Source organism: Cyprinodon tularosa, unplaced genomic scaffold (genome assembly GCF_016077235.1).
Source record: "Cyprinodon tularosa strain WSP-4 unplaced genomic scaffold, ASM1607723v1 ctg209, whole genome shotgun sequence".
Taxonomy (NCBI): Eukaryota; Metazoa; Chordata; class Actinopteri; order Cyprinodontiformes; family Cyprinodontidae; genus Cyprinodon; species Cyprinodon tularosa.
In genome coordinates, this window is record NW_024038774.1 from 367,459 (window position 1) to 391,506 (window position 24,048).

Genomic DNA, 24,048 nt, shown 5'->3' on the forward strand with positions numbered 1-24,048 from the left:
TTTAGGCTAATTTTTCTTTATTCCCCCCAGATACCACTTGTCTATATTTGGTCATATTTAGATGATTTGCAATAAATTGTGCCATTGCATCTTATCATTTTGAAATTATAAATAATTTAACATAAATACGTGTAAACAATCTTAATAAATCAGTTATCCATACGGCCTTTTAAAGTAGAGGTGCTGGCAGCAGTTAATTTCAATTACTCTTAACATAAGCTGCAAGAAAAATGATCCCACAGTGGCTTCGGTACCTTTTAAAATGTAAGCTGCACATGCACACTACAGAATGAACATAACTGACACTAATATTTGTGCAATGACCCAAAAATGACATCACTTAATCTCATGCAGCACTTTGGAAGGTCTTTACTCCCCTCAGCAAGTTTGATGCTTGAGCAGATGATACATGGCTATGTTGTTTAATAAATAGACTAATAATAATTAGACATTTTGGGGAACTCATAAAGCATGGACTCTTTATTTGCAGGTGGATGGTTAAATATTGGTCATAAATTAAGAAATAAAATGAGGTAACTCAGAGAAGGATGTGCTCATGGCAGAGCACTGATGTTCTATAGGCTACCTACCTTTGATCCAGGGATGCATGAACTCACAACATTCCCCCAGATTAATAGGCTTAGTCTACACAAAGATGATCATCATATCCTATTATGAATGACTTAGAAATAAAATACAAATGGAAAAACTGAAAACGCTGCGGTACATGTGCCGGACCCTTTGGTGGCGCTGTAACACTCACAGAAACACACAAAAAAAAAAACACTGAGGAAAACAACAGGCATGAACATGGCCCAGGCAGCTCATGTGAGCTGGTAAATACAGCACCATGGTTGTATACCGGTTAGAGAGAGCCATCTTTGAAAAAAAGACAGATTGCACGTACACACTGAAACATAAAGACCTGGATTTTGCAGTTCACCTGCTCTCAGATCCAGTTTTTAAAAATGTGTAGTTTTTTTTTCTCCATTTGAATGCACAGCTGTAATTTACACATGTCTTTGGGAGTGAATAATCTTATCTCTGTGTGGATGGAGTCTTAAACTCAGTGTAAATTCAACCTATTAGCATAGGCAGAGGTGGGAGATATGATGCTACAAGTCACCTTTATGTCATGTATTTGTTCTGCCCCTGCCACTGAACCAGGTGAGTCCAATCTGCACGAGCAATTAAATTGTGCAGATTGGATTTACCTGGTTCAGCAGCTAGACAAACCCAATACATTGCATGGAAATGACTTAATGAATCCACATCTCTGAATAAAGGGCCTTAAAAGTTTGTCAGAAAAGTTAGATACTTAAAAAAAAAAAAAAAAAAACACAACTAATACCAAAAAATAAAGCAGATAAATTGAGGATGGATTTGTAGGAGGGTCAGGCTGTTAAGCTACATCATAGGCTTTAGACATGTCAGCAATGATCTGAAAATGTCAGTATTATTGCCAACACACTAAGGTATACAGATATGCACCAGGAAAATGTTCACTGAAGTTTTTAAAGTAGTTATGTTACAGCCTTATTACAAATGGTATTATATTAACATATTTCGCTCAAATTATTTATTATATAAAAAAAAGTTTTTTTTTTTATATTACTGCAAACACAGCATTTACCATGAGGCTACATATTGAATTATGATGCTTACTCTTTTCAATGACTACCCTTGAAATGTTTCTATAGCCTAAATTGACTCCATCAGTGGTGAATACAGTTGATTGGAAATAAATACGAAAGACACACACCTGTCTAAGGTCTCAAAGCATATGTCCTAGTGCAAACACCAAGCAAAAGTTCCAGAAATTGTCTATAGAAAATCTTTTTCCAAAGACAGGATTCTTTTGAGGCACAAATCTGGGGAATGATACTGAAATAATGCTCAGTGTAACCACCATTGATAAATGGAAGACGTTTGGAGCCAGCAAGTATCCTATAAGAGCTGGCAAAACGGAGCGATATGGGAAAAGGGTTTTAGACGAGAATCCAGCACCAGCATTCCTCTGTGGAGAGAATATAACCTTACAGAATTACAACCATCTCTGCAGCAATCCCCCAATTAGGCCTAAATGGTAAAATGACCGGATGAAAGCCTTTCCTTAATGAGTCTCAGATCATGTGAAACAGAATTCTCTGGTCTGCTGAGATAAAGACATAAACTCTTTGGTGTGAATGCCAGGTATGATGTCATTCAAACAGTTAAGCATGATAGTGGTAGCATCATTCAATAGGGTTGAATTTTAGCAGCAGGAATGGCAGACTCTCAGGATACCTCTCTGGCAGCGACATCCTAGGAGAAGGTCTCCTCCAGGGTGCTCCATATTGGTGTGAGATGACCCAAAGCACACAGTCAAGTTCTCAAAGGAAGAAAAATTATCCCATAGTGTCGCCAAAGCCAAAGTCCAGTTCTAAATCCAGTCAAAAACCTTTACCACAGATAGCAACGATGGCACGTGGATAGACAACCTGGTTCGAGTCTTGAACTAAAGATCTTTAATCTATGTCTCCTCCTCTCACTCAACCCAGTCTCTTGTCAGACCACTTTCAAATTAAAGGCCAGTAGGGCTGTACAAAAAGGAAAAAATTATAAAAGTGTTGACTCTGTGGGGCTTTTATTTGTAAAGCAGAGTTTTTGGATTATTCCTAATATGTTTCGCAATTGGTTACCTAACTCTAGCCAGAGTTTTTTCACCCGAAAACACAATAACAGAAGTTCGATGAATCAATTATGACAGCAAGAAAAGCCCTGCAGGTAAACATAGACTTAGTCCAGTTAGATCACATTTTTTAACTCAGATTGTGAGAATGATAAGATAAACTGTATTTGCATCAGCCTACTAGTTTGAGAACATTTGTGGAAATAAACAGCAGGTGGTGCCAACTCTCCAGAGAGAATTACAGAGCAGTTTGAGATTACACAGCCCTGTGATTATGCCCCAGGAGAAAAAAAGGCTTTCCTATTAAGAATTTTACATCGTCTATCAGAATGAGTCGGTGGAACTGTATTATTTATAAGAATATAATTTTCAAGGGCTAAGAGAATGTAACAAAAAAAGACAGCTGAAGATGGTCACTGAGTTCTAGATCACCTCTCTGACCCTCTGTTTTTGTAAATCTAGATTTATTTTATTTTTTTTACATACACCATTTTTAGCCTCTGAATGTATGTACACTTTAATTATGAGTCCTACAAAATGGAACTGATCTGAAAAGTTTATGGATCCATTCAGCCTCCATAATTTTCTCAGGAAGATAGAATCCCAAACAGTCTGTGTCCTGTTGTACGTGGGGCAGGTGGATCTGGCCACCCCCAGAGGAACTTGGCAGCATTGGATAGGTCACACTACATTTCTGCAATACTTCCTCACTTTATGCAATTATTTTTGCTGTCTTCACTCCAACATACAATGGCTATATATTGCTACCCAACTTGCACAACATATTTCATCACATTATCACAAAAGACAAACTTCTTGGTATTAAAAAAAAGTATTTATTGTTGTATGAAAGTATACTTGACATCAGGAAAAAGCATTTAAACACAGCAAATTTTAAGCAAATTATCTTGTTTCTGCGCATACACCATCATTAAAAAAAAAATCAACTCAATGTACTATTTAAAGAGAACGGCTTCTATGATTGATGGAATGGAGCTCAGTCTAAGCCATTCAATAGAAATACTGTCAATGTAAATAAAGCAGAACCCTTCGCCTTTGGTGGCTGTGATACGAAAGACATACTTTCTAAACTTGCTGTTTAACTATAACACCTTTCTACCCATCCATGTGAACCATGCAGCAGCAGAGTAAAGTATATTAGATTTACATCTCAAAATGAAAGTACATTTTTTTGAAACTGCCCGCAGGCAGATGCAGGATGTGTAAATCAAACATCACAGGTGCTGTCAGAAGAGACACTCAGCTCCTCGCACCACTTGATGTAAGCTCTGTGCAGGGTATCAAATGAAGTGTTGTTAAAGATTTCTGCAAAGCGAAACAAAAGGACAAACGATAATTCACAACATTAAACCAAAGGCAACTCTTAAAAATAGTTTGGGCCGATATTTGAATTCTTACCTGCTTGCCCTAAACCGACTGGTAGTGGCATTCTGACCAGGCCACCAGAATGCTTAAGCCTGTCCTGCAGAGATTTCTGAATCAGCTCCATAGTGAACTCCTCATTCCAGACAGGAAGCTCAAGGCCAACCATGCAGCTGATGATCCTCTGCTTCTCTTCTTCTGTTAAAAGGCCACTCTCACAGGACACGTATACCATATAAGACATGTCAATGTTCACTGCTTCACCATGAAGTAAGGATGGAAGAACTTTCTGAAATAAAGATATAAATATGACATCATATGTAAAGGAGTTGTTTTTGAAAAAAGATTAATTATACCAAGCAACTGACATTTTGCATTTGTGAAAATACTGAAATTTGTCTTTCAAGGCCCACAGAGAGTGTTTTGTTTTCGTACTGCTGAGCTGTTCAGTGACATTTACAGAAAGACAAGTACTGCTTCCATCAACCTGTAAAGTTTCACTAAGTGGTTCTATTTAACGTAGTACGATCCAGTTTTGTTATTCAAGTAATCAAATTATATAGGATTTTGACCCACACCAGCATTATTTTAGAAACAAAAAAAAAAACAAATAAAAGAAATAGTCAGATCTATTCATACTGAATCAAATGATACTACGACTAAGTGTCATCATTTCTGGATATTTTTTCATGAATTAAAGATTTTTTTTTTGTAAAACAGAAAGGTTTTTAATACTTTTCAATGTTCTACCTTAAATCGCTGACCAGGCAGCTTTGCTTGCTATGTGTGAGTATAGAAAATAACATTTTCTTATTTCTAAATTATGTCTCTACTTTAAAATAAGATCTATTACGTCTTAAAAACAAATAAAGGCATCTACAATCCTACAATAAAACCTTATATATAATTTAACTACATTTATTTGACATATAGGCTTATTTTTAGAAGTTCTATATATAAATAATCAAATTCCAAGTTAAGTACAGTACAGCTCTTTCCATTTCAGTTCAGCTTAAAGATATCAACAAGATTATTTTTGTGAAATTCTGGTCAATGCACTGATCTAATGCAAATCTATTTTTATTGTTTGTTTCAAGCCTAATAAACTGTTTGGATTTTAATTAGTTTGATTCAAATGACCTTACCAAGCAAACACAAATCAGAAATTTCTATCACAGTGGATATTTTATAAGAATATTTATATCATACAGCTGCAGACTGCTAAGAGAATAAGGCCAATTAAAAATCTAAATCTACATATTTTAGGGTTAAAAACATTGAAAGAGGCAGATTGGTCAGTTATTAGAACTTACCATCTCTAATGCTGGGCTTATGAGGTGGCCAAAATCCACCAGGCGGTTCAGATCATCTTCCCAGAGGTTTGGGGCAAGCTCCTCCAGCATTGTTGTGATAGCTATACGGGTTGTCTGTGATGCAGCATCAGTGTTGCTGTGCCCATATAAAGTGCTGTCAGTCTGAAATTTTGTATCTAACAGCATGCAGCCATGTTCCTCGAGAAGCTCGAAGAGCCCTTGATGTTTCATCAAAGCCATCTGCATTTAAAGAAACCATTAGTAAGTAAATGAAACTCGAAGCCAAAACATTTACTGGGCTTAGTTTATTAATAGAGGCAAATGTTTGCTTTAAAAACAATAAGATTTGAACACACTTTTTGTTTCAAAACTGCCAAAAAGGTTGATGATGCAACTCCTATAATTTTTTTACTTTTTAATTAAAGGGCACTTTTTCTGGCTGAATGAATAACTGCTCCTTAACAATCTATTTCAGCACACTGCCAGCCAGCTGGCTGTGAAAGAAAGCTCCCCCTTACATACAGCATACTGGACAGAAATATTTGGCTCTGGAAATATTTTGCATTTTGTGACTTTCAAAGGATTGTGGCTTAGGCGTTAACGGCAGGCAAACTTCAACAATTGTAAAAGTCTAGTTATGTAAGCTAATACGTGCTGGTTTTGATGGTTAATCTACAAAAAAAGGAAATGCTCTAATGAGAACACTGATCTATGCAATATGTGATTTACTTAAAAATCACTGAGTTTAGGAGGTGTTTATTTAACATTTTGCTCAAGTTTTTGTCTCAAGTTCACAATAAATCTGACACTGGACTAATAAAACAGTGACAACCATTATATGTGTGCCGCTTTTAGGGGCAGGATAACTAATTGATGATTTTGGTTTGTAAAAAAGTGAATTTTAGCATACAGGTTTTTATTTTCTTTTAACATACCATGAAAATGATAGTCTTGTTGATTGGTCTCTAACAGGGTTCTTCAGAGTGTATTCTCGCCTGCATAAAAGGCCAAGGGATTATGAAAAACTCTGGTCTGCTTACAGTATAGAAGACCCAATGTGTCAGTTTTAAATTCAATTTAAGTCCCTTAACGGCAGTTTTCGAACAAAAATAAATAAAATAGGAGTACAGAAAAAGATAAAGAGAATCATACCTTTAGCATTTCTGCTAGCCCATTGGAGATGTGTCTTCTTGGAATCGTTGCTATGAATGACAAATCAAGGAGGGCAGCAGCAGGTGGAATATAAGCCCCAAGCTTGTTCTTGCAGTTGGCAAAGTTTACCCCTGTCTTTGCCCCTACACTGGCATCAATGTAAGACAGAAGAGTTGTGGGGACTCTAATGTAAGGGGTGCGTCTCCGGTACAATGAAGCTGCCAACCCCACTATGTCCAAACAAACTCCTCCACCAATGGCAATGATTGGCTCCGTTCGTCGGTCAAGGGCAAAGTTGTTAACATCATCAAGGATCTTCAGAGCGGTTTCCATAGATTTGCTCTCCTCATTGGTTGGAAGAGCTAAGATCTTGTACACAACATTGTTAACCTTGAGGTATTCAGTGAGCTTTGGCCCATAGATGTTAAAGACCTCTTGGTCAATGACCAAAAAACGTCTTATGAGCTTATTTGATTTTTTTATTTCTTGCAACTGCTGGGGGTCGGTGATGTGGCCAAACAAAAGAGTGTCGTTGCTTGGGTCTAGTAAACCGTGTGTCTCGGTGACCTTGTAAGTGAAAGTGATTGGGCTGACCACAGTCCAAGAAGATCCCCTTTCTGTGATGTTTTCATAGCTGTTAAACAAAGACACACATACTTATTTTTAACATGAGTCACAAAATATGATTTATAATGTACATATAGGATGATTCAGGTAAAATTAAACCTTAATTCTAAGGTCTGGGACCTAACCCTTTAAAATGACCTTTATTTTATTCATTTCAACTCTTTCAAATTGCATTTTAGCATTATTTAAATGCCCTGTAATTTTCTTCTAAAAGCATTATAATTGTATTGTTCTACACATGTAAAAAGTCTTCCAACCTTTTATAGTAACACCATTATTGTGGCACTAGAATTAGATGTATATTCCTGTGTTTCAGGATTTTAGGTATGTCAAAAAGTGCAGTCTCATTGCTGTCAACTCAGCCTTCTCATTACCCTCAAGTGACTTTTTTCCCCAACTACAAATCTAGTGACCTTTTCCTGCCTTGTTGGAGACTTTGAAGACTTTGATAACAATACATGCTGTTACTTGACCATCTGCAATGAAGAGTTAATGAGTGAGCCTCTCCCTCCTCCAAAACACAGGGACTCAGATGCAGCAGTTGCAGCCTGTGCCTGGAGTCAGAGGGCCAAGCGACTCATCCCTGTTTTCCCATTAAACATGAGTGACACATGCTCAAAGCTTCCACTGATCCCCCATGAAATAAAAATCAGAATGTCAATATGATATTTTGTGTATTTTCTTTTCTTTAAAACTATTGAGGAGAAATATAATATCATGTGATTGTGGCGTCAGCTGCCCTAGCTGACATGCTTCCAGCATCTACGCGCAGAAAAAGTGAATTTTTTTTAGACCTAACTTTATATATAATATAAATATATAATATAAAATTTGGATGGATGATGAACAAAATATATATTTGTTGGTGTGACAGAGAAAACACATTTAATTATATATTACTCAGTCTTTATTTCAGAAAAATTTGGAGGGCAGGTCTATTAACAAACTGGATGTTGTTTTCCAGTTTACTAAAATCAAGAGCTAGTTTGGATTTCTTTTAAGTTGGGTTTCATTAGGTTATTATAAATTTTCAAAATATATATATATCCGCATTTGAATTGAGAAAGCTTCCTGGAGAGGTGGCGAAACGTCTTCAAATCTTGAAAACCAAGTCCAGTGGATATTTTTTTAATTTTTACGGAATGACTATGACCTGGATGACTGAGAACCTTCATCAGCGTACATTGTGGTCATAAAGGGATGGACATGGTCAGCAACAATACTCAGGTAGGCTGTGGCATTGCAACGATGCTCAATTGGTACCAAGGGGCCCAAAGAGTGCCAAGAAAATATTCCCCACACCATGACACCACCACCTCCAGCCTGAACCGTTGATACAAGGCAGGATGGATCCATGCTTTCATGTTGTAGACGCCAAATTCTGACCCTACCATCCGAATGTTGCAGCAGAAATCGAGACTCATCAGACCAGGCAACCAGGAGTCCTGTTCTTAGCTGAAAGGAGTTTCACCCGGTGTGGTCTTCTGCTGCTGTAGCCCATCTGCCTCAAAGTTCGACGTACTGTGCGTTCAGAGATGCTCTTCTGCCCACCTTGGTTGTAACGGGTGGTATTTGAGTCACTGTTGCTCTTCTATCAGCTCAAACCAGTCTGGCCATTCTCCTCTGACCTCTGGCATCAACAAGGCATTTCCGCCCACAGAACTGCCGCTCACTGGATGTTTTTTCTTTTTCGGACCATTCCCTGTAAACCCTAGAGATGGTTGTGCGTGAAAATCCCAGAAGATCAGCAGTTTCTGAAATACTCAGACCAGCCCTTCTGGCACCAACAATCATTCCACGTTCAAAGTCACTCAAATCACCTTTCTTCCCCATACTGATGCTCGGTTTGAACTGCAGGAGATTGTCTTGACCATGTCTACATGCCTAAATGCACTGATTTGCCTCCATGTGATTGGCTGCTTAGAAATTAAGTGTTAACGAGCAGTTGGACAGGTGTACCTAATAAAGTGGCCGGTGAGTGTATATTTGAGTATATTATTTTTTTGGCCGGTGAGTGTGTATATATATATATATATATATATATATATATATATATATATATATATATATATATATATATATATATATATATATATATATATATATATATATATATATATATATATATATATATCTCAATCGGCTTGATTGTGGGTATGGCAGAACAAATTCCAAATAACTGTGGGACATGGAAATGCATAACAGCATAATATCTTCATTGTTGTTCTTGCACAACATGTCAGCACAAGCTGACAGTTTAAGTTGAAACTTATTCCAAGTTCAACCTCAATCAAGGATAATTCACTGAGTAAAAAAAAAAGGAAGAAAGAAAAAACCTTTCGGCTATTGAACAGTTATGAACTCAACAGTTGCTTTGTGGGAAAGTGTAGGAATTAAATAATTGCATATTTCTCCTCGGACACGTATCCCTTGGATAAACAGCTAAAATTATTTCAATTTGAAAAAGAAAAGCTAAAAACAATTCCCCTCATGTAGACTTTTGTATAGTAAAGATTGATTTGGCATAAAAGAAAATCACTGGAGTGTTTTTTTTTTTGCATTACAGATTTAACCTTGTTATTATGAACAAATTCTTTTTTTTTTTGTGTAACAAAAAAAAAAATCCCCTCTAGCCTTTTGTTGTTGTTGGTTTAGGAAATCTGCTCATGGAGAGAGAATTTTTAAACTATCTCCTTTCACTCTTGCGTCTGAATAAATAGCACTATTAGATAAAATGTGGTGCACAGAGAGCAAGAGCACAGAGTTTGCAAAGTACAAACAACGATGGAGTTCACAGCCTCCTGGCTTGAGGTCATTACAGATTGCCAAGCTTATAAAACATGAATCAAGGTGAAACGTCATGTAAAAATATAAGTTATTATAGAGATATTTATACAATTTTGTATTGTTAGTATTTTTTTCCCTCTTTAATAATACTTTTTTTTTTTTTACTATGCATTAATTCAGTACTAATGCAAGTGAATAATGAACTCAAATCGTCCCACCCACACACAAAGGGAATCCTTTCCAGCAGTTCAAAATGTCTCATGACTTCCTATGGCACTTATGCAAGGTTACGGGTGGACTTGGCACACCTTCAAACCAAGAGATAACAGCCTAAATTGTCAGTTAAGGCATTAGTTCCCTTAAAGTAAATTCTAAAAGTAATATTCTGAATAGAGAAATGTTTTGCTATGTTTCAATTAAAAAAATATCCTATAAAAATATACACCCATTCTTCCTGCTAGAATACTGTAGGGTATACAAGGGTTACCTTTTTTAAATGAAAACTTACACAGATACACATTAATTTTGTTAGTTTTTAGAGTGTTAGGAAAAAAATCTTTAAAAATTGTTGAATTTTTTTTTTATGTTAAGGAAAATAACGCTATAAAACAAATAATTCCTATGCTCTCAACCTGAACTTTAATTTGTAAGGCTAATGACAAATAAATAACTAATCTAAATACTCACAAAGAACACAGCATCCTTTATGCTACTTACTGAAAACTAACAAAATTCGATTTTTAGAAATGCCAGTGCTTTCAAATACCTTGATTTTGATTCATAATGTTGTTGTATTTGTATTTCTCCACATTATAAATATAAATGCCTCTTATCAAAGGTCTGAAACCCACAAGTGCTGCAGCTAAGTACCGTAAGCTAGTAAGTACTATTTTTTTTCTTATGAATCTTTATTGAAACCCAATTAAGAGCCCCTCTATTTAACATAAAATAAATACGTTTAGGGGTTTTGTTTAAATCTTTTGATTTTAAGAACTCAATTGTGCAGACACTGTTACTGCTGTTTCGTAAAAATCAGCGTGCCTGTGCCAGACAATAAATATAGCAGGGTTTGCATCAGCAAAACACATCTATGCTCAGCAGAAAGCATGCAATATTCAAAAATCTTACGCTTCAATTACTTTCTAAGTAATTGAAAGGCATACTTACATTTTTGCAGGTGAGACGCATTCAGCCTCATTCTTATTGATCTTTTTTCCTAATTTGCTCTTCCATGTAGTTTTAACCCGGACCAAACTAAACTCATTTTTTTTGCCTCTGGCATCACTGTTACACTCATGTGCTTTTCCCATTTTGCAGTTATAAATTGAAGGTTGTTGAAAGAGGAGAGAGCTTATAACAGCTTTCATAAAAATCCTGTCAAAAGAGCTGTTATATAGTGGACAGCATTACATAGCCTGTCACTGAGACAAGGGAGGAGCACCCTTCAATTCCTATCACATGCCAATACATGTGTCTAATTGTAAGATAACAGGTTTTGAAGGTTAAGTTGTGATAAGGTTATCCAAATGCAGCCTGTTATTTATAAATGAGGTCACTGACAAATGGGACTTAGTATTGGACAATCTCATTCTGAATGGGATAAAAGCTGTCTATAGTAGAAATCAGGATCAGTAATTCTTAGTATTGTGTACATAGTTGCACAGTTTTAAAATATACCTAAGCAGTTTAAACAAGCTTTAGACTTTCATTTAATTGCATGTGGAGTGAAACGTTCAAAAGTCTAACTTTACTCGACAGCTGTAATCTAGCTATTTGATGCAGCGACAAAGCTGCTTTTCATAACTCGTTTGTTGAGTTGTGTAAGAATTACTTTTCTCAGAAGCGGCAAAGTTAAAAAAGTATAAAACCAATTACCAGATTCTGTTTGTAGGGACACAAAGCAAACACTGTGCTAATATTTATAGTCAGAGAGGCACTTCATTGATTAGAGGGCAAAAAAATGCTTGATTCATACTATATCCACACTAAGGCTGGACACATGGCTTGATGTCCCCTTAAGAGAATTTTGATCAGCTATGTTTATTGGGAGTTGACACTTTAGAAGTGAAAGAAACAGCAAATACTTTACTTATAGAACCTACTGTGCAGTGGCGGATCTAGGGGGCGGCTACTTGGGCTGCAGCCCCGGATGTTTCCCCTAGAGCCCCGGATCTCGCTTATGAGCTGATCTGAGTAAAATGTGCAGTACTGGATTTCACCAGATGGTGGCAGCAAAGGCAGGAAAGCAGCCCGTAGCATTCCCGTGCAAAAGAAGAAGTTCTCACCAATGGCTGTTGCTAAACAGACTGATGTTACAGGGATGTGAAGCTCTGACTGACTTCCAGGGCGTTTCTCAATTGACGAGAACGCGAGTACGTACTCGCGTTCTCGTCAAGTCCGTTCTTGGCGAGAACGCAGGAAGAGCGGACTTGACGAGAACGCGAGCACGCAAGCATGTATGTGTATTGGAGCAGAAGCGTACTCGTGACGTCATCACATGCAACGTTGTTTAGCATTTCTTTAACAGTCAAAACTATTTATTCCCTACACAAAACATGTTGAAAACAATATTTTTAATTTCTAAAGCTTAAAAAACATTAAAAAAAATTACCGAACCGCAAAAAAACGCCATCAGAACGAGCGGTAATTTACACATAACTAGACCGAGAGAAGTGCACTACAGACGGGGTAACATTAGCCCTGGCTGCGGTTACCCTCGGAGGTCTGCTGGTCACTCTGGTCCGCTCAATGTCGGACTTTTTTTTTTAATTTCGCACTAACTCTGTAAACAGACCACACAGGGAGGCTTAAATGTATAATGTTATCGCCTCAAACGATTTCAAAACATACTTTTGAAGAACAACAGCAGCAGAAAAGGGAATGTTTAACTTAACACTGTGAGCGCTGTCTGGAATCAAGCTGCGGCCGCGGTGCATTCTGGGGAAGCGGTCAGTCTGAAGAACGCACAAGTCTGCTCTGATGCATGCTCGATAAAGAGGGCGGGGTGAGAACAACATCCGGGGATTTTATGCGTTCTCGATCTGGCGTTCTTGAGAATCGGTCTTTGTCAGCCACGTGACTGACACGCCCCCTAGCGCCATTTTTGTGGTGAGCGGAAGAAAAACAAAACAGCAGAAAACAAGAGGAGAGCGCTGCAAGCCAGCAGCGAGGATTATCAGTTAAATGGAAAAGAACAAGAAAACTGAACGGATACCCTACCCAGACAAACTTTCTAAAGCTGCTAGGGAACGATATTATATATTATTATTACAGTGACAAGGCAGATGTTGTGGGCAGTTGCACAGATCGCTGCAGTTATTAGAGTAGTTTGTGCTGCTCATCAGACTGAACGGAAAAACTTGTCAGAATTTTTGCACATTGATAAGTTGCACACTGTATTTGCTGTTCACTTTACCCAGGCCTGTTTTCACTGGGATCTGCAGTCTTCTTCACAGATATCACCTGTTAGGTCATATCTCTACGGAAGACCACAGTGAAAACAAGTCCAGGGAAAATGAAAATCTTCTAATTTAATCTAAAGAGCAATCTGCTATATACGAGGGAGGAAGACAAAGTAAAACATTTGAAGCTTTGCACTGTTCTGCATTATTTATGTATTTGAGATTTTGTATTGCATTTTCATAAATTCTCTGCTTGATTGAAAAGATAATAACAACGCTTGTTTCAAATTTCAAACTCCACTCTTTATTGTACACACATTTTTACAACTTCAGAAACATTGTTAATATTTGAAGTGATGGTGAAACTTATATTTGTTTTGCTGTTATTTTTCAAAAGTAACTTTAAAAAAAGCAAAATTCTATTTGTGTGAAAAGAAGAATAAAAAAAGAAGAAGAAAGTTGAAACAGTACTTGATCTGGCATTCATTTATTAGCTGGTTTCTCTGTGAAAATTTCAAAACAGTCACTAATCACTGTGACTCTATGTCCAAAGGCCTCCACAAACGGATGAGGCATAATTTTGTGCAAGGTGTCTCTATCTGGCCACACAATTGCACGCTTTAGATTTGCATATAAAAATGACACCATTTCATTGAATGTTCTGTACACTGTCTTTGGTGAAACACAGAAGAGATAAGCAAGGTGTTGTGAGGGCAGATCCAATCTCAGACGCATGAAGGTTAACAGAAGCATTTGAAATGGACTGAGAATTTTATTTTGAGCAGACATGAGAGGCTGCATAAAATTAAACAAAGCCATAAAGGTCACCAAGTTTGGTAGACCCGTATAGTACTGGACTTTTTCATTAGTGTCTCCAAAGAAGCAATCAGAGATCCGCAGCTCATCAAGTTCACGCCGCAGCTCTCTGTTTTCTTCCAAAAGATGGTTCATCTCTGCACACCTGAGCACACACAGGTTACATTCTGTCTGTCCTTCCTGACGACCACCTTCTGTGTCATCCTTGGTGTTTGGCCGGCCAACGTTTTCAGCAGCCTTCTGCGTGTCAGTCTGTTGCTGGTTAGGGTTCTCTGTCGCCTCATGTGTTACTTCATCCTGTTGCTCAAGGATTTCATCAGCCCGATGGAGCCCCGTTTCAGTTGCTTGCAGGGCATTCTTTTTCAGCTGTTCCCGATAACCACGTCTTAAAGAGCGGTCTGTGTCTGTTGGTTTGATGTCAGTGTGGCCCAGATGCAGGGATGGAGCCCAGTCTGGGTCAGTCTCCATCATCTCATATGCGGGTTGACCTGCAAAGTAGATGAAAGGTTGAGTGTTTTACACATCTATTCAAAACACTATATAAAGCACCTAAATAACAGAGCCCATTAGATTAGATGTGTAATAAATTAAGATAACCTTATGTGTCCCACAGTGGGGAAATTTGCTATACCGAAACAGCACAAGTACATCGGACTAGTAAGGCCAGAGGTAAATAAATAAACTGAAAAGCTTACAGACGAACAAGTAGATTGCACAGGATAAATAAATACAGTGAGTTGGCTGACGAGTGGGTATGTACAGTGTTTTTATATGTACAGTGTATTTACATATATTTATTCATTAAAAAAAAAAATTGTATTGCAGATTGTGTAAATGATTATATACAGAGAATGCATTATTTATTAAATTTTAGCGGTCTAAAAAAGAAATAAACAAAACAAACATCACTTTCCGCTTCTCTTCCACAGCATGTTTCAGTAGGTTTACATGAACTCCTGCAACTTTATAAGCAAACCATTTCAGCGTGTTGATTTCTATTAGTGTATATTTATAAGGACTTACCTTTTTGAAAATGCAGAGAGCAAACACGAGCATGAGGAGATATTTTATGAAACGTGATGTCTTTCCTTCTTACAGCAGCGACCCATGCAGCCCGACGCCTCTTTGTTAAGTCCTCTGTCTGCGGTCCGTATTTTTTTTTCCAAGTGTGGAATACGAAAAACCGTAAGGCCCCATCTGCTGTTTTCTGTTTAGAATTACTGTTGCATCCTTTGACGCAGCACCAGTGTCCCATTATTTCCAACGGAAGCAACTAGAACACCTCTACTCTCTGTTAGTTTTCTGTTGTTAGTTGCTGCTGTCTCTTCACCACAGAAATGGCGCTAACTACCCTAAATGCATTGCGCTTTTGCGGAAGTGACGCACACTGTCAAAGACCGATTGGAACGGTACTCGGGCTGAGGCTGATGACATATCACGAGTACACGAGCACACGAGAAGAGAAGGACCTCGCTGCAGCAAACAGAAAGGGGCGGGGACGGACCTTTCCGTCAGTCCCATACCTTATTTGGAAATGGGACTATTGCATTCCGGAAATGAAGGGGGCGCTATTTTCATAATCACTAGTATAAATGCCTTAAAGACGCGGGGTTAAGAGGAAAGGAAGAAGAAAGAAAGAAGTTTGAAAAGTTTTTGCACTGGTGTTCGGCACACGATCCATAATGCAAAACCCACAAAATCAACAAAAGGTAATTTTACCTTCTTAAAAATTTTTTCACATAGTAAATTAATACGCTTTTCTAGATTCAGTTTTTTAAGAAAACCTTCAATTTGTCCTTTTTAAAAGGTCCAGAGAAGAACTACAAAAGGAGAGAAAGCGGAAAAAAGTTAATGAGAGGGCAAAATGTGAGGTAAGCTGTAGCTAAAATTCATCACTTTGTTGTTGTTGATGTTTTGTGACATGCCATTTGAAATCGTTTCTGATAAAGAATATTTACCTTTTGACTTGTGCAGTCCTCCTTTTTCATAATGTGTTCTTTCAATATTATTTACATTTTTGAAAGTTCCTTTTGTTGTAGCGCAGTTGATTTACATCATTTAGTTTTCATAGAAATGGTGTCGTTTCCACAAAGTTACATTGTGGCTGTAATTTGTTGGAGAGACAGTAGAACCAATAAAGTAGTTGTAAATATATTGTAACAGCGTTGTTTAACAATTGGAAAATTTTAAATGCAAGCAAAGCTAATAACTTGCAATATACAATGTTTCCTATACATTTTTGAACAATGACTGGAATCAATACAAATTTTCTTTACAAACCTGACATACAGACAAGTTGTTTATGTTTTAACAGTTAGAATCAACTTGTTTTATGTAATAAAAAATAAGTTGCAGAAACATATTGTTCAGATACAAACATAAGATTAAACGAACAAAGCGAAGGTGTAATCAGGGTGGAGGTGATGGAAGCTCAGGTGAGGAGCAATTGCACACATCAAGCTGGACTTTATGAAGGGTGAAGGACTTGAGACCGGCGCCGTTAGGCTGGGAGGATGGCACCTGAGCAGGTGATTGGCTGAGCAGGTGAGATGAAGACAGACTTTATTCAAAAAGGTTTTCATGTAGAAAAAAGATCATTCTCTCTGGGGGTTACCAGTACAGTGTCTACTGCCGGGATCAGAAAGTTGAAGATTATTGTCAAATGAACTTTCTAAAACCTACTTTCTGTGCGAGTCTTTCCAGGTTGAAGCTACATTTAAGGTTTTAATTAATCACTTTGGGTTTTGCTACAATTGGATATTCATGTTTTTGGAGTGCAGTTCATGAATTTATTGCAATTGATAAAATTAATATGGTATTTCTAAATGGAATAGTGGGACACCAGTCAGTTTACTAGTTGAGCTGTAGTCCTTATAGGAGATAATAATTGAGCCAGGTCACCTGCAACCAAGTATATTCTAGTTACCGAATGGCACTTGTTAAAAGTTCAAAAGTGCTTTGGTTTGTTTGTAAATTATATTCACAATGAGAATAATAAGAAAAAATATTTGGCAAATAAACAACAAAAGTGCACCGTGAATGGACGTACTAAGTTGGCCAAAATTGTCGACTAAATGTTTTACAGACCAAACCTCTTTTCCATCTAGTTCTTATTAAATAAGCCAAAGGCTATTATATTTTAGATTTTAACTTATTTATTTTAAGAGTACCGTTCACAACATCAAAATATATTATTTGAACTTCAGCACCAGCATGTATTTGTTTATATCTGTTTTCTTAATCAGCGATGGACTGGGGATCTGTCCAGGGTCAGCAGCCTTCATGACCCCACTTGAGGATAATTCATAAAAATTAATGGATGGATAAATGTGCTCTTAATGTAATGTACATTTGTCTCCAAAATTTTGATTTTATTTTATTTTTTATGACTTTTGTTAGAGATATATAGGGTGTAAGGATAGATAAATACATCTCCATAATGATTCCTTATTGTTGCTTACTTTAGATTGTTTGTTACTAAGATAATTTTAAATAAAGATTTCAAAATAAAAAAGGGACATACCACGTGACAGACATGCCACGTGACATATCACGTTTTGTAGCCTTTTCTTTACTGTTTAATTAGTATTTTTAATGTTGAAAGTGTTCTTGGTTGTTTTGAAAGGCGTTGTCAAATAAAATACGTTATTATTATTATAATTATTATGAAACGGTCGGTACAGAAAATAGTGTCACTAGCGCCCCCGTCAGTTCCGGAATGAAATGGTCCCATTTCCATATAAGGTATGAGACTGACAGTGGTCCGTCCCCGCCCCTTTCTGTTTGCTGCAGCGAAGTGTACTTCCACGAGAACGCTCAAGAACGCATATTGAGAAACGGCCCCAGACGTTGTTTGTCCCGGTGTTCTATGGAATTCTGTTCCCCTTGTGTCGGGAGCGCATTGAAGCCAGAGAGGCGGACATGGCGGATGGGACCATTTTCACAACGGGTCTAAAATCAGCTATAATCATGTCACGGTTGTAACATCCAGTTTAATCAGCAGCTGTTGTTTACAAAATTGTAAAATAAATAAATAGACGAGGTGCTTTAAAGCTATTTTGTGTTATTTTAAACGGCAAGAAAATCGTCTTTTTCTAACGTCTGTCACTTAAACCTGACAGAAATAAAAGTCAGTCACCAAACACAGTTTTCCAACAAGTAGTGAGTATTTATCATTTTTCGTTGCTGATATCAGAGGATGGAAACTGGCTGATAGCAGGACACAAATATTAAGAGCTCCTGAAAAGATGAGAGTGTAGACTTTCTGATTTATCCCCTTCTAATGTAAATTATGACAGATTACTGGATTAAGGACATTCCTAGTATACTACATGATATCACACAAACATTTTTGGGAATCTGGAAACAGATGCTTTTTACTTCCCAAAGATGTGGGAGGAGGAGAGACTTGATGTTTCAGCTGCCTGAAATAATCTGTTCCTCCTCCATAACATGGGAAGAAATTAATTTACCTACAGGACTTTAACTGTGTTTATTTTCTCTCTTCATCAGCAACAAATCCTGTGGATTTGGTGACATTTGATCATTATTTGCCAAAGTTATGAGAGGGGAATCGTATATTTTAGCCGCCTGATAGAATCTGTTCCCCCTTTGATGATCTTTATGAAATATATTACAATTCATAAATATTCCAAAAAAAAAAGTTCAAACCAAAACCACTGGACATTGTTTTCCAAGTTTGAAGATGTTTCTTAATTCCAAATGTCTGGAGCAATGCTATTGCAGACATTTGGAATAGAGAATTAAAATACATTAAATAAAGATAATCAAACCAACAACTATTTTGGATTTTAAAATATAAAATAATAAATGTTTTAAACATAATGTATGAAAAATAATGACAGTTTCACTGGATTTGTTTATTTTTTTCCCATGTTATGGGGAAACAGATTATATCAGGCGGCTAAAATATATTATTTCCCTCTGATAACTTTGGCAAATAATGATCAAATTTGACCAAATCCACAGAGTTTGCTGTTGATGAAGAGAGGGATAAACACAGTTAAAGACTTGCAGGTGAATTCATTTCTTCCCATGTAATGGAGGGGGAATTGTTATGTGTGATAGCATGTAGTATAGTAGAAATTTCTTTAATCCAGTAATCTGTCATATTTTACATTAGAACGGGATTTAGAAGAAAGTCTACTCTCTCATCTTCACCCTTGGGGCTAAGCCCCTGATCTCCTAGAATCCTAGATCCTCTCCTGCTACTGTGTAAAACAAGTTGGACTGTACAAAGCGAAAAAGATCCTACTATTGTTTTCCTTTTTCCTTTTCATTTTTCTTGCTTTAAGGATTTAAAATTATTGGACCTTTTTTTTGTTTTCATTAATAAAGTTTAATGTGAACTGCAGCAACACGAATGACTTAAGGGCAATTCCAACCTCAATTGGGGCGGCTTCTTTGATGTATTTTCAAAGAAAAATACATGTAATCGCTAACATGAGTATTATTATTTATTTCATTAAAATCTAGATATTTGGTACACAGATACTTTTTTTTAACTTTTAACAACATTGTATTTACAAAATCAAACTGTACAAAAACTATTTATTTAATACCAGCCTCATTTTGCTAAATTAATTTAAATGAGGAGCTTGTTATATTCTCGTTCTCCACCATCTGATACATAAAACTTTGTTAAAACCTTAAAACTGCATGAAATCCTCAATGTTCTGTGGAAATGAAACTGTCACGATTCAGAACAGATGGCCCAGAGTCAGTAATGTAGTGTCTGGAGTGTCCCCAGTGCTGCAGCTCCGGAGGAGTTGGGGGAAGCCGATCCTGATCAGGGATGCAGATCGGGCAGGAACAGACAGAACAGGTTGCAGATATAGTTTTTATGCATACATTGTTTAGATGTACTATTTTTCTACCGCTTTTATATCAATACATTTGCTTTAATTTGTTCATTCTCCCAGTAGTTGTTACCTTTATTCCACTCTGTATTCTCATGAGTATAGTCTTTGTTCATTTTACAATAAAAAAGACACATTAATAAAAAGCTAGTATTTATACTTTTCCTGCTTTGTGTGTCAACTCTCACAGTTGCTAAGCGACAGAGTTGGACCTGTTTGAATCCACAGACCAAAACTCTTCAGGTCTCCTTATTTTCACGGACTTCGAAGGACCCAGTCCAGATAGACTAGACCAAGACGACAAAAAAAAAAAATCGAGATTTTACTTTTTAGCTATATCGCCTACAGATCTACACTGAGGGTAATGTAACAGGTCAATAAGCACTGGTAGGTCACTGCCAAGGATTATTGGAAACAGCAAGTTGTCTGCTACTCCAAAATTATGAAGGTACATTTTTCCTCTAACATTAATATAGACATCTGCTGTTGGATATTTCCTTTCATCACCATGGACACAGCTAATTGGGACTGTCTCACGGGTGCAAACAGATTGGGTTTAAACATACCTTTGCTGGACCAAGGTCTGTGAGCTTTCAGTACCTGACCATTGAGCTCAACAAAAGTCTTCATTGATAGGTGTATTGCTTCAAGTTTTGAAGTTTCTCCACTTGTCACAAAACACATCTAGGAAAATTCAACAGCATTTTGAGGGCATTGGTTTGGTGTGACCCTCCTGTCCACATAAGTAACAGATAGGCATCTTCCTTGGAAAAGAAGACTCAAATCTTTTCACAGTGGGCTTACCCACAGCTAAAACCTGTTGGGCTAAAGGTTGCCTGCAACCATCATTTTTCCAACTTTGTAAAGCCCATGACCAATTCTTCCTCCTTGCAGCCAAAACACAGGGATGTTACCTCAGTCACTGGGTGAGTAGAGAAGTAGGAAGAGGTCATCCAGCAAGGGGGAGAATTCAGTGCAGACAGACAATTTTCCTTGACTGTACCTCTCACATACATAATCCAAAATGCTTAGCTTATCCTGATCCATTTTCTATAGTTACGCTGCCATAGGTTTAGGCTATTGGAGGTCATAGGGACTACTTTTCACCATTCTCGTTTTTACCTATTTGCAGTAATTGCTATTCCAATCCATAACTTAATGCTCTCTCTGCTTTTTCTTGTCATAGTAGCTTCACCTGGTCTGTTCCTGTTTGGCTGTGATTCCATCTAGGTAAGAAATATCAGCTGGGCTGCTTCCATAAACACTTAAGATCATAGATGATAGAGTTGGGTCAGTTCTTAATTGTAGTCTGGTTTCTCTCCTAGTCATAGCTAAGGGTTCAGCTTCTACCTGTAGACATGAAAAGTGACTCAAAAGTTTGTCTGCTTAACTCTTTCTTTCCTAGATAAAGTCATGTGTGGAGCTAGATTCCCATTGCCTTTCACATGTCTGCTTCTCTCTCCTTGAATCCCCAACTATGCCTTTGCAGAAGGCTGCTCAAGTTCAAGGAGGGACGTCTCATGCAAGTGAATAACAGAATGCATAGCTCTGGTTTTCCTTAGATAGAAACTCTTTACCATTCTGACTATATGATCTGATTTAATTATCTCGGTATAGGGCCTTGTAATGACATATTTGTAACAAACCAGACTGAATAGTTGACTAGAGGGTGCTAATCACAAGAGCAGATAGGGGCAATCAGGACCTTATTTGGAAGCAGAATCTCTGTCTTGAAATTCCAGAGGAAAAGCAATACTCTGTCACAGGACATAAACATGGTCAGACCCAAGAGGTTTAAATCAGGAGGAGCTATCTGAGGGGAAGACGAGAATCAATAGAGGGCAAAAACCAGCTTGCTGTCCAGAGATCACAGAGGTCGAGAGTAGTCTGGCGAAAGCAAGGCAAAGGCCTGGAATTCATCAGGCAAATAAAGGGTCAGAATCAGGCAATCAGGCATGAAAAGGTGGTAAGCATGAGCACAAATAAGAAGTGTACTGGTGGGAAGAATAAGTGATAAACATAAAAGGAGCAGAGGTGAATGTGAAGGACCCAGGGATTTTGTCAGAATCATCAATCATTTTCAATTTTATATTAGCTCAATACATTTTGTTTCAAGCTCTTGTTTGGTAAGAGTTTTGCATTGTGGTATGGGAAGCTAATGTTAGCTATGTATAAATGGAGGGTGTGTCTGTAAACGATGAATGTTTGGATTTGATGAGCCTTCTGAACTCCAAACCATGAAAACCTCCTTTTTTGTTAATTTATAACTTGTGCCTCTGGGCTTATCTAAGCATTCCAGCCTTGGAAGGTAAGTGCTACATCGTAAAATCTGACAGCTGTCAGCTGCCAACTGTAGCTGCAGCTGTAGTCTGCATTTGTTGTCTTCTACAGCTGTTGTGGCAGATTGAGTACTTTTGGAGACATACAGAGATGAAGAGAAGGTACTTTTGGACATTCAAGGAAGAGTAACTTAAAAACTCCACTATTAGTTTATATTTGGATGTTAAAAGGGGCACAGACTCTATGACATCATATTTACTGTAGAACTCTGTAATTTTCGGGACCCGTGACTATATCTCCGACTGATCGTGCGCTCTGGCTACTTGGCCATGCACACATGACTTTCACCCAGGAATCTATGGGACTAAATTCTGCCTCCGTTGTGTACCTTGGAAATAGGGGATCCTTGTTTTCATGCATGCTTACAAGAATTTTTAGCATGATTGTAAGCTGAATAGCCTTCTCTTCTTGATACAATATTTGAAATGTAATTCTGGACTCCAGCATTTTATAATTATTCTTATTCCTTTCTTATCCTGATTCCTCTTAGAAGCAAACATTCAGTCAGGAAAATAATACTATAATAATAAATAATACATTTACTAACATAACGGCCACCTCAGAGACCATTATCCAGTGTATTAAGTAAGGGCTGGATATCAATAAACAGAAGCAACAGGGCAAATAACTGTTTAAATGCAGTAATTGTTGATTATTTCCAGTTGTTGTAATATACACTTTACATTCCTGCAGGCTAATATATTAAGCCTGCTGGATGGTGATCTCTCCTGAACGAACCCACATTTGACCAAGAGTACCCCTTGCCCGTTCACAGGGATGCTCCGAAATAAAAATTCTTGGCCAAAACCAAAACTGAAAAATCAGGAAACCATGACCAAAAACCAAAACACACCAATAAGTTACAATTGTAAATACTAAAATAATTGCACTTTTTGCTACGATGTGTACTAACTATTCAAAAACATATTATTTTTCAAACTGAAACCATTTCAATAAATTCTAAACTATTAAATGACAAAAATGCCAACATTTTTCTGATAAACTCTACTTTTCAGTCATTTTTGGACAAAGATTTCTAGTGACTGAATTTTCGGTCCATCCCTAATAACTTAGAGTCAAGCACTTTTGTTATCAAGCTCAAATTTTATTGAATCCCTGATTTGCTAAACCTAATAAAAAATAAATTCTAGGAATTACGCCTTACATTGTGACTTGGATGCACAAATACAACTAATATTGATGGGAAATTCCAATTCTTACCACGTAACACCAAATTCTGAGCTTAATATTGATATAAGTTATATTATCTATACGATTGCAATTCTTTTTCCATACATCACAGAACTTGACTTACTAATAAAAATGTATGGCTGCCTCAGTAAACATATATAAATGTAAATCTATACTGACATTTACTTTTTCAATAAGGTAATTATATACAATTAGATAATCTGAATTTGTCAGTATGGCATGGCATTTGAAGAGCTCCCCAGTAGGCGAAAGATGTTCATTCAACAATAATATGACATCAAACACTGATATCAAATTGTTGTCATTATTCTAGTAAAAATTTGAATCAACTTGACATAAATCCTTTGACATCAATTTATGTCAATGATTTTATTGAAGTAAATGACATTATTTCAATATCAAACTTCTTTGAAATGTCAAACAAATAATGATATTGATATTATTATTATTTCAGAGATTGTTTTTAT

The 24,048-nt window shown here is 37.0% G+C and overlaps 1 protein-coding gene and 1 long non-coding RNA gene across 2 annotated transcripts; one reads left to right on the forward strand and one right to left on the reverse strand.

Moving 5' to 3' along the window:
- Positions 1-3,491: 3,491 nt before the first annotated feature.
- eevs (2-epi-5-epi-valiolone synthase) lies at positions 3,492-11,318 on the reverse strand. The gene is made up of 5 exons (XM_038285255.1): positions 11,101-11,318; positions 6,520-7,153; positions 5,368-5,607; positions 4,091-4,343; positions 3,492-3,997 (listed from the first exon to the last, which is right to left on the reverse strand). The coding sequence occupies exons 1-5, from the start codon at positions 11,298-11,300 to the stop codon at positions 3,900-3,902; spliced, it is 1,425 nt and encodes a 474-aa protein (XP_038141183.1). The 5' UTR covers positions 11,301-11,318; the 3' UTR covers positions 3,492-3,899.
- A 4,298-nt stretch (positions 11,319-15,616) lies between these two features.
- On the forward strand, positions 15,617-15,990 carry LOC119783609. The gene is made up of 2 exons (XR_005280825.1): positions 15,617-15,859; positions 15,958-15,990. It is a non-coding gene; the product is annotated as an uncharacterized LOC119783609 (long non-coding RNA).
- The last annotated feature ends 8,058 nt before the right edge of the window (positions 15,991-24,048 follow it).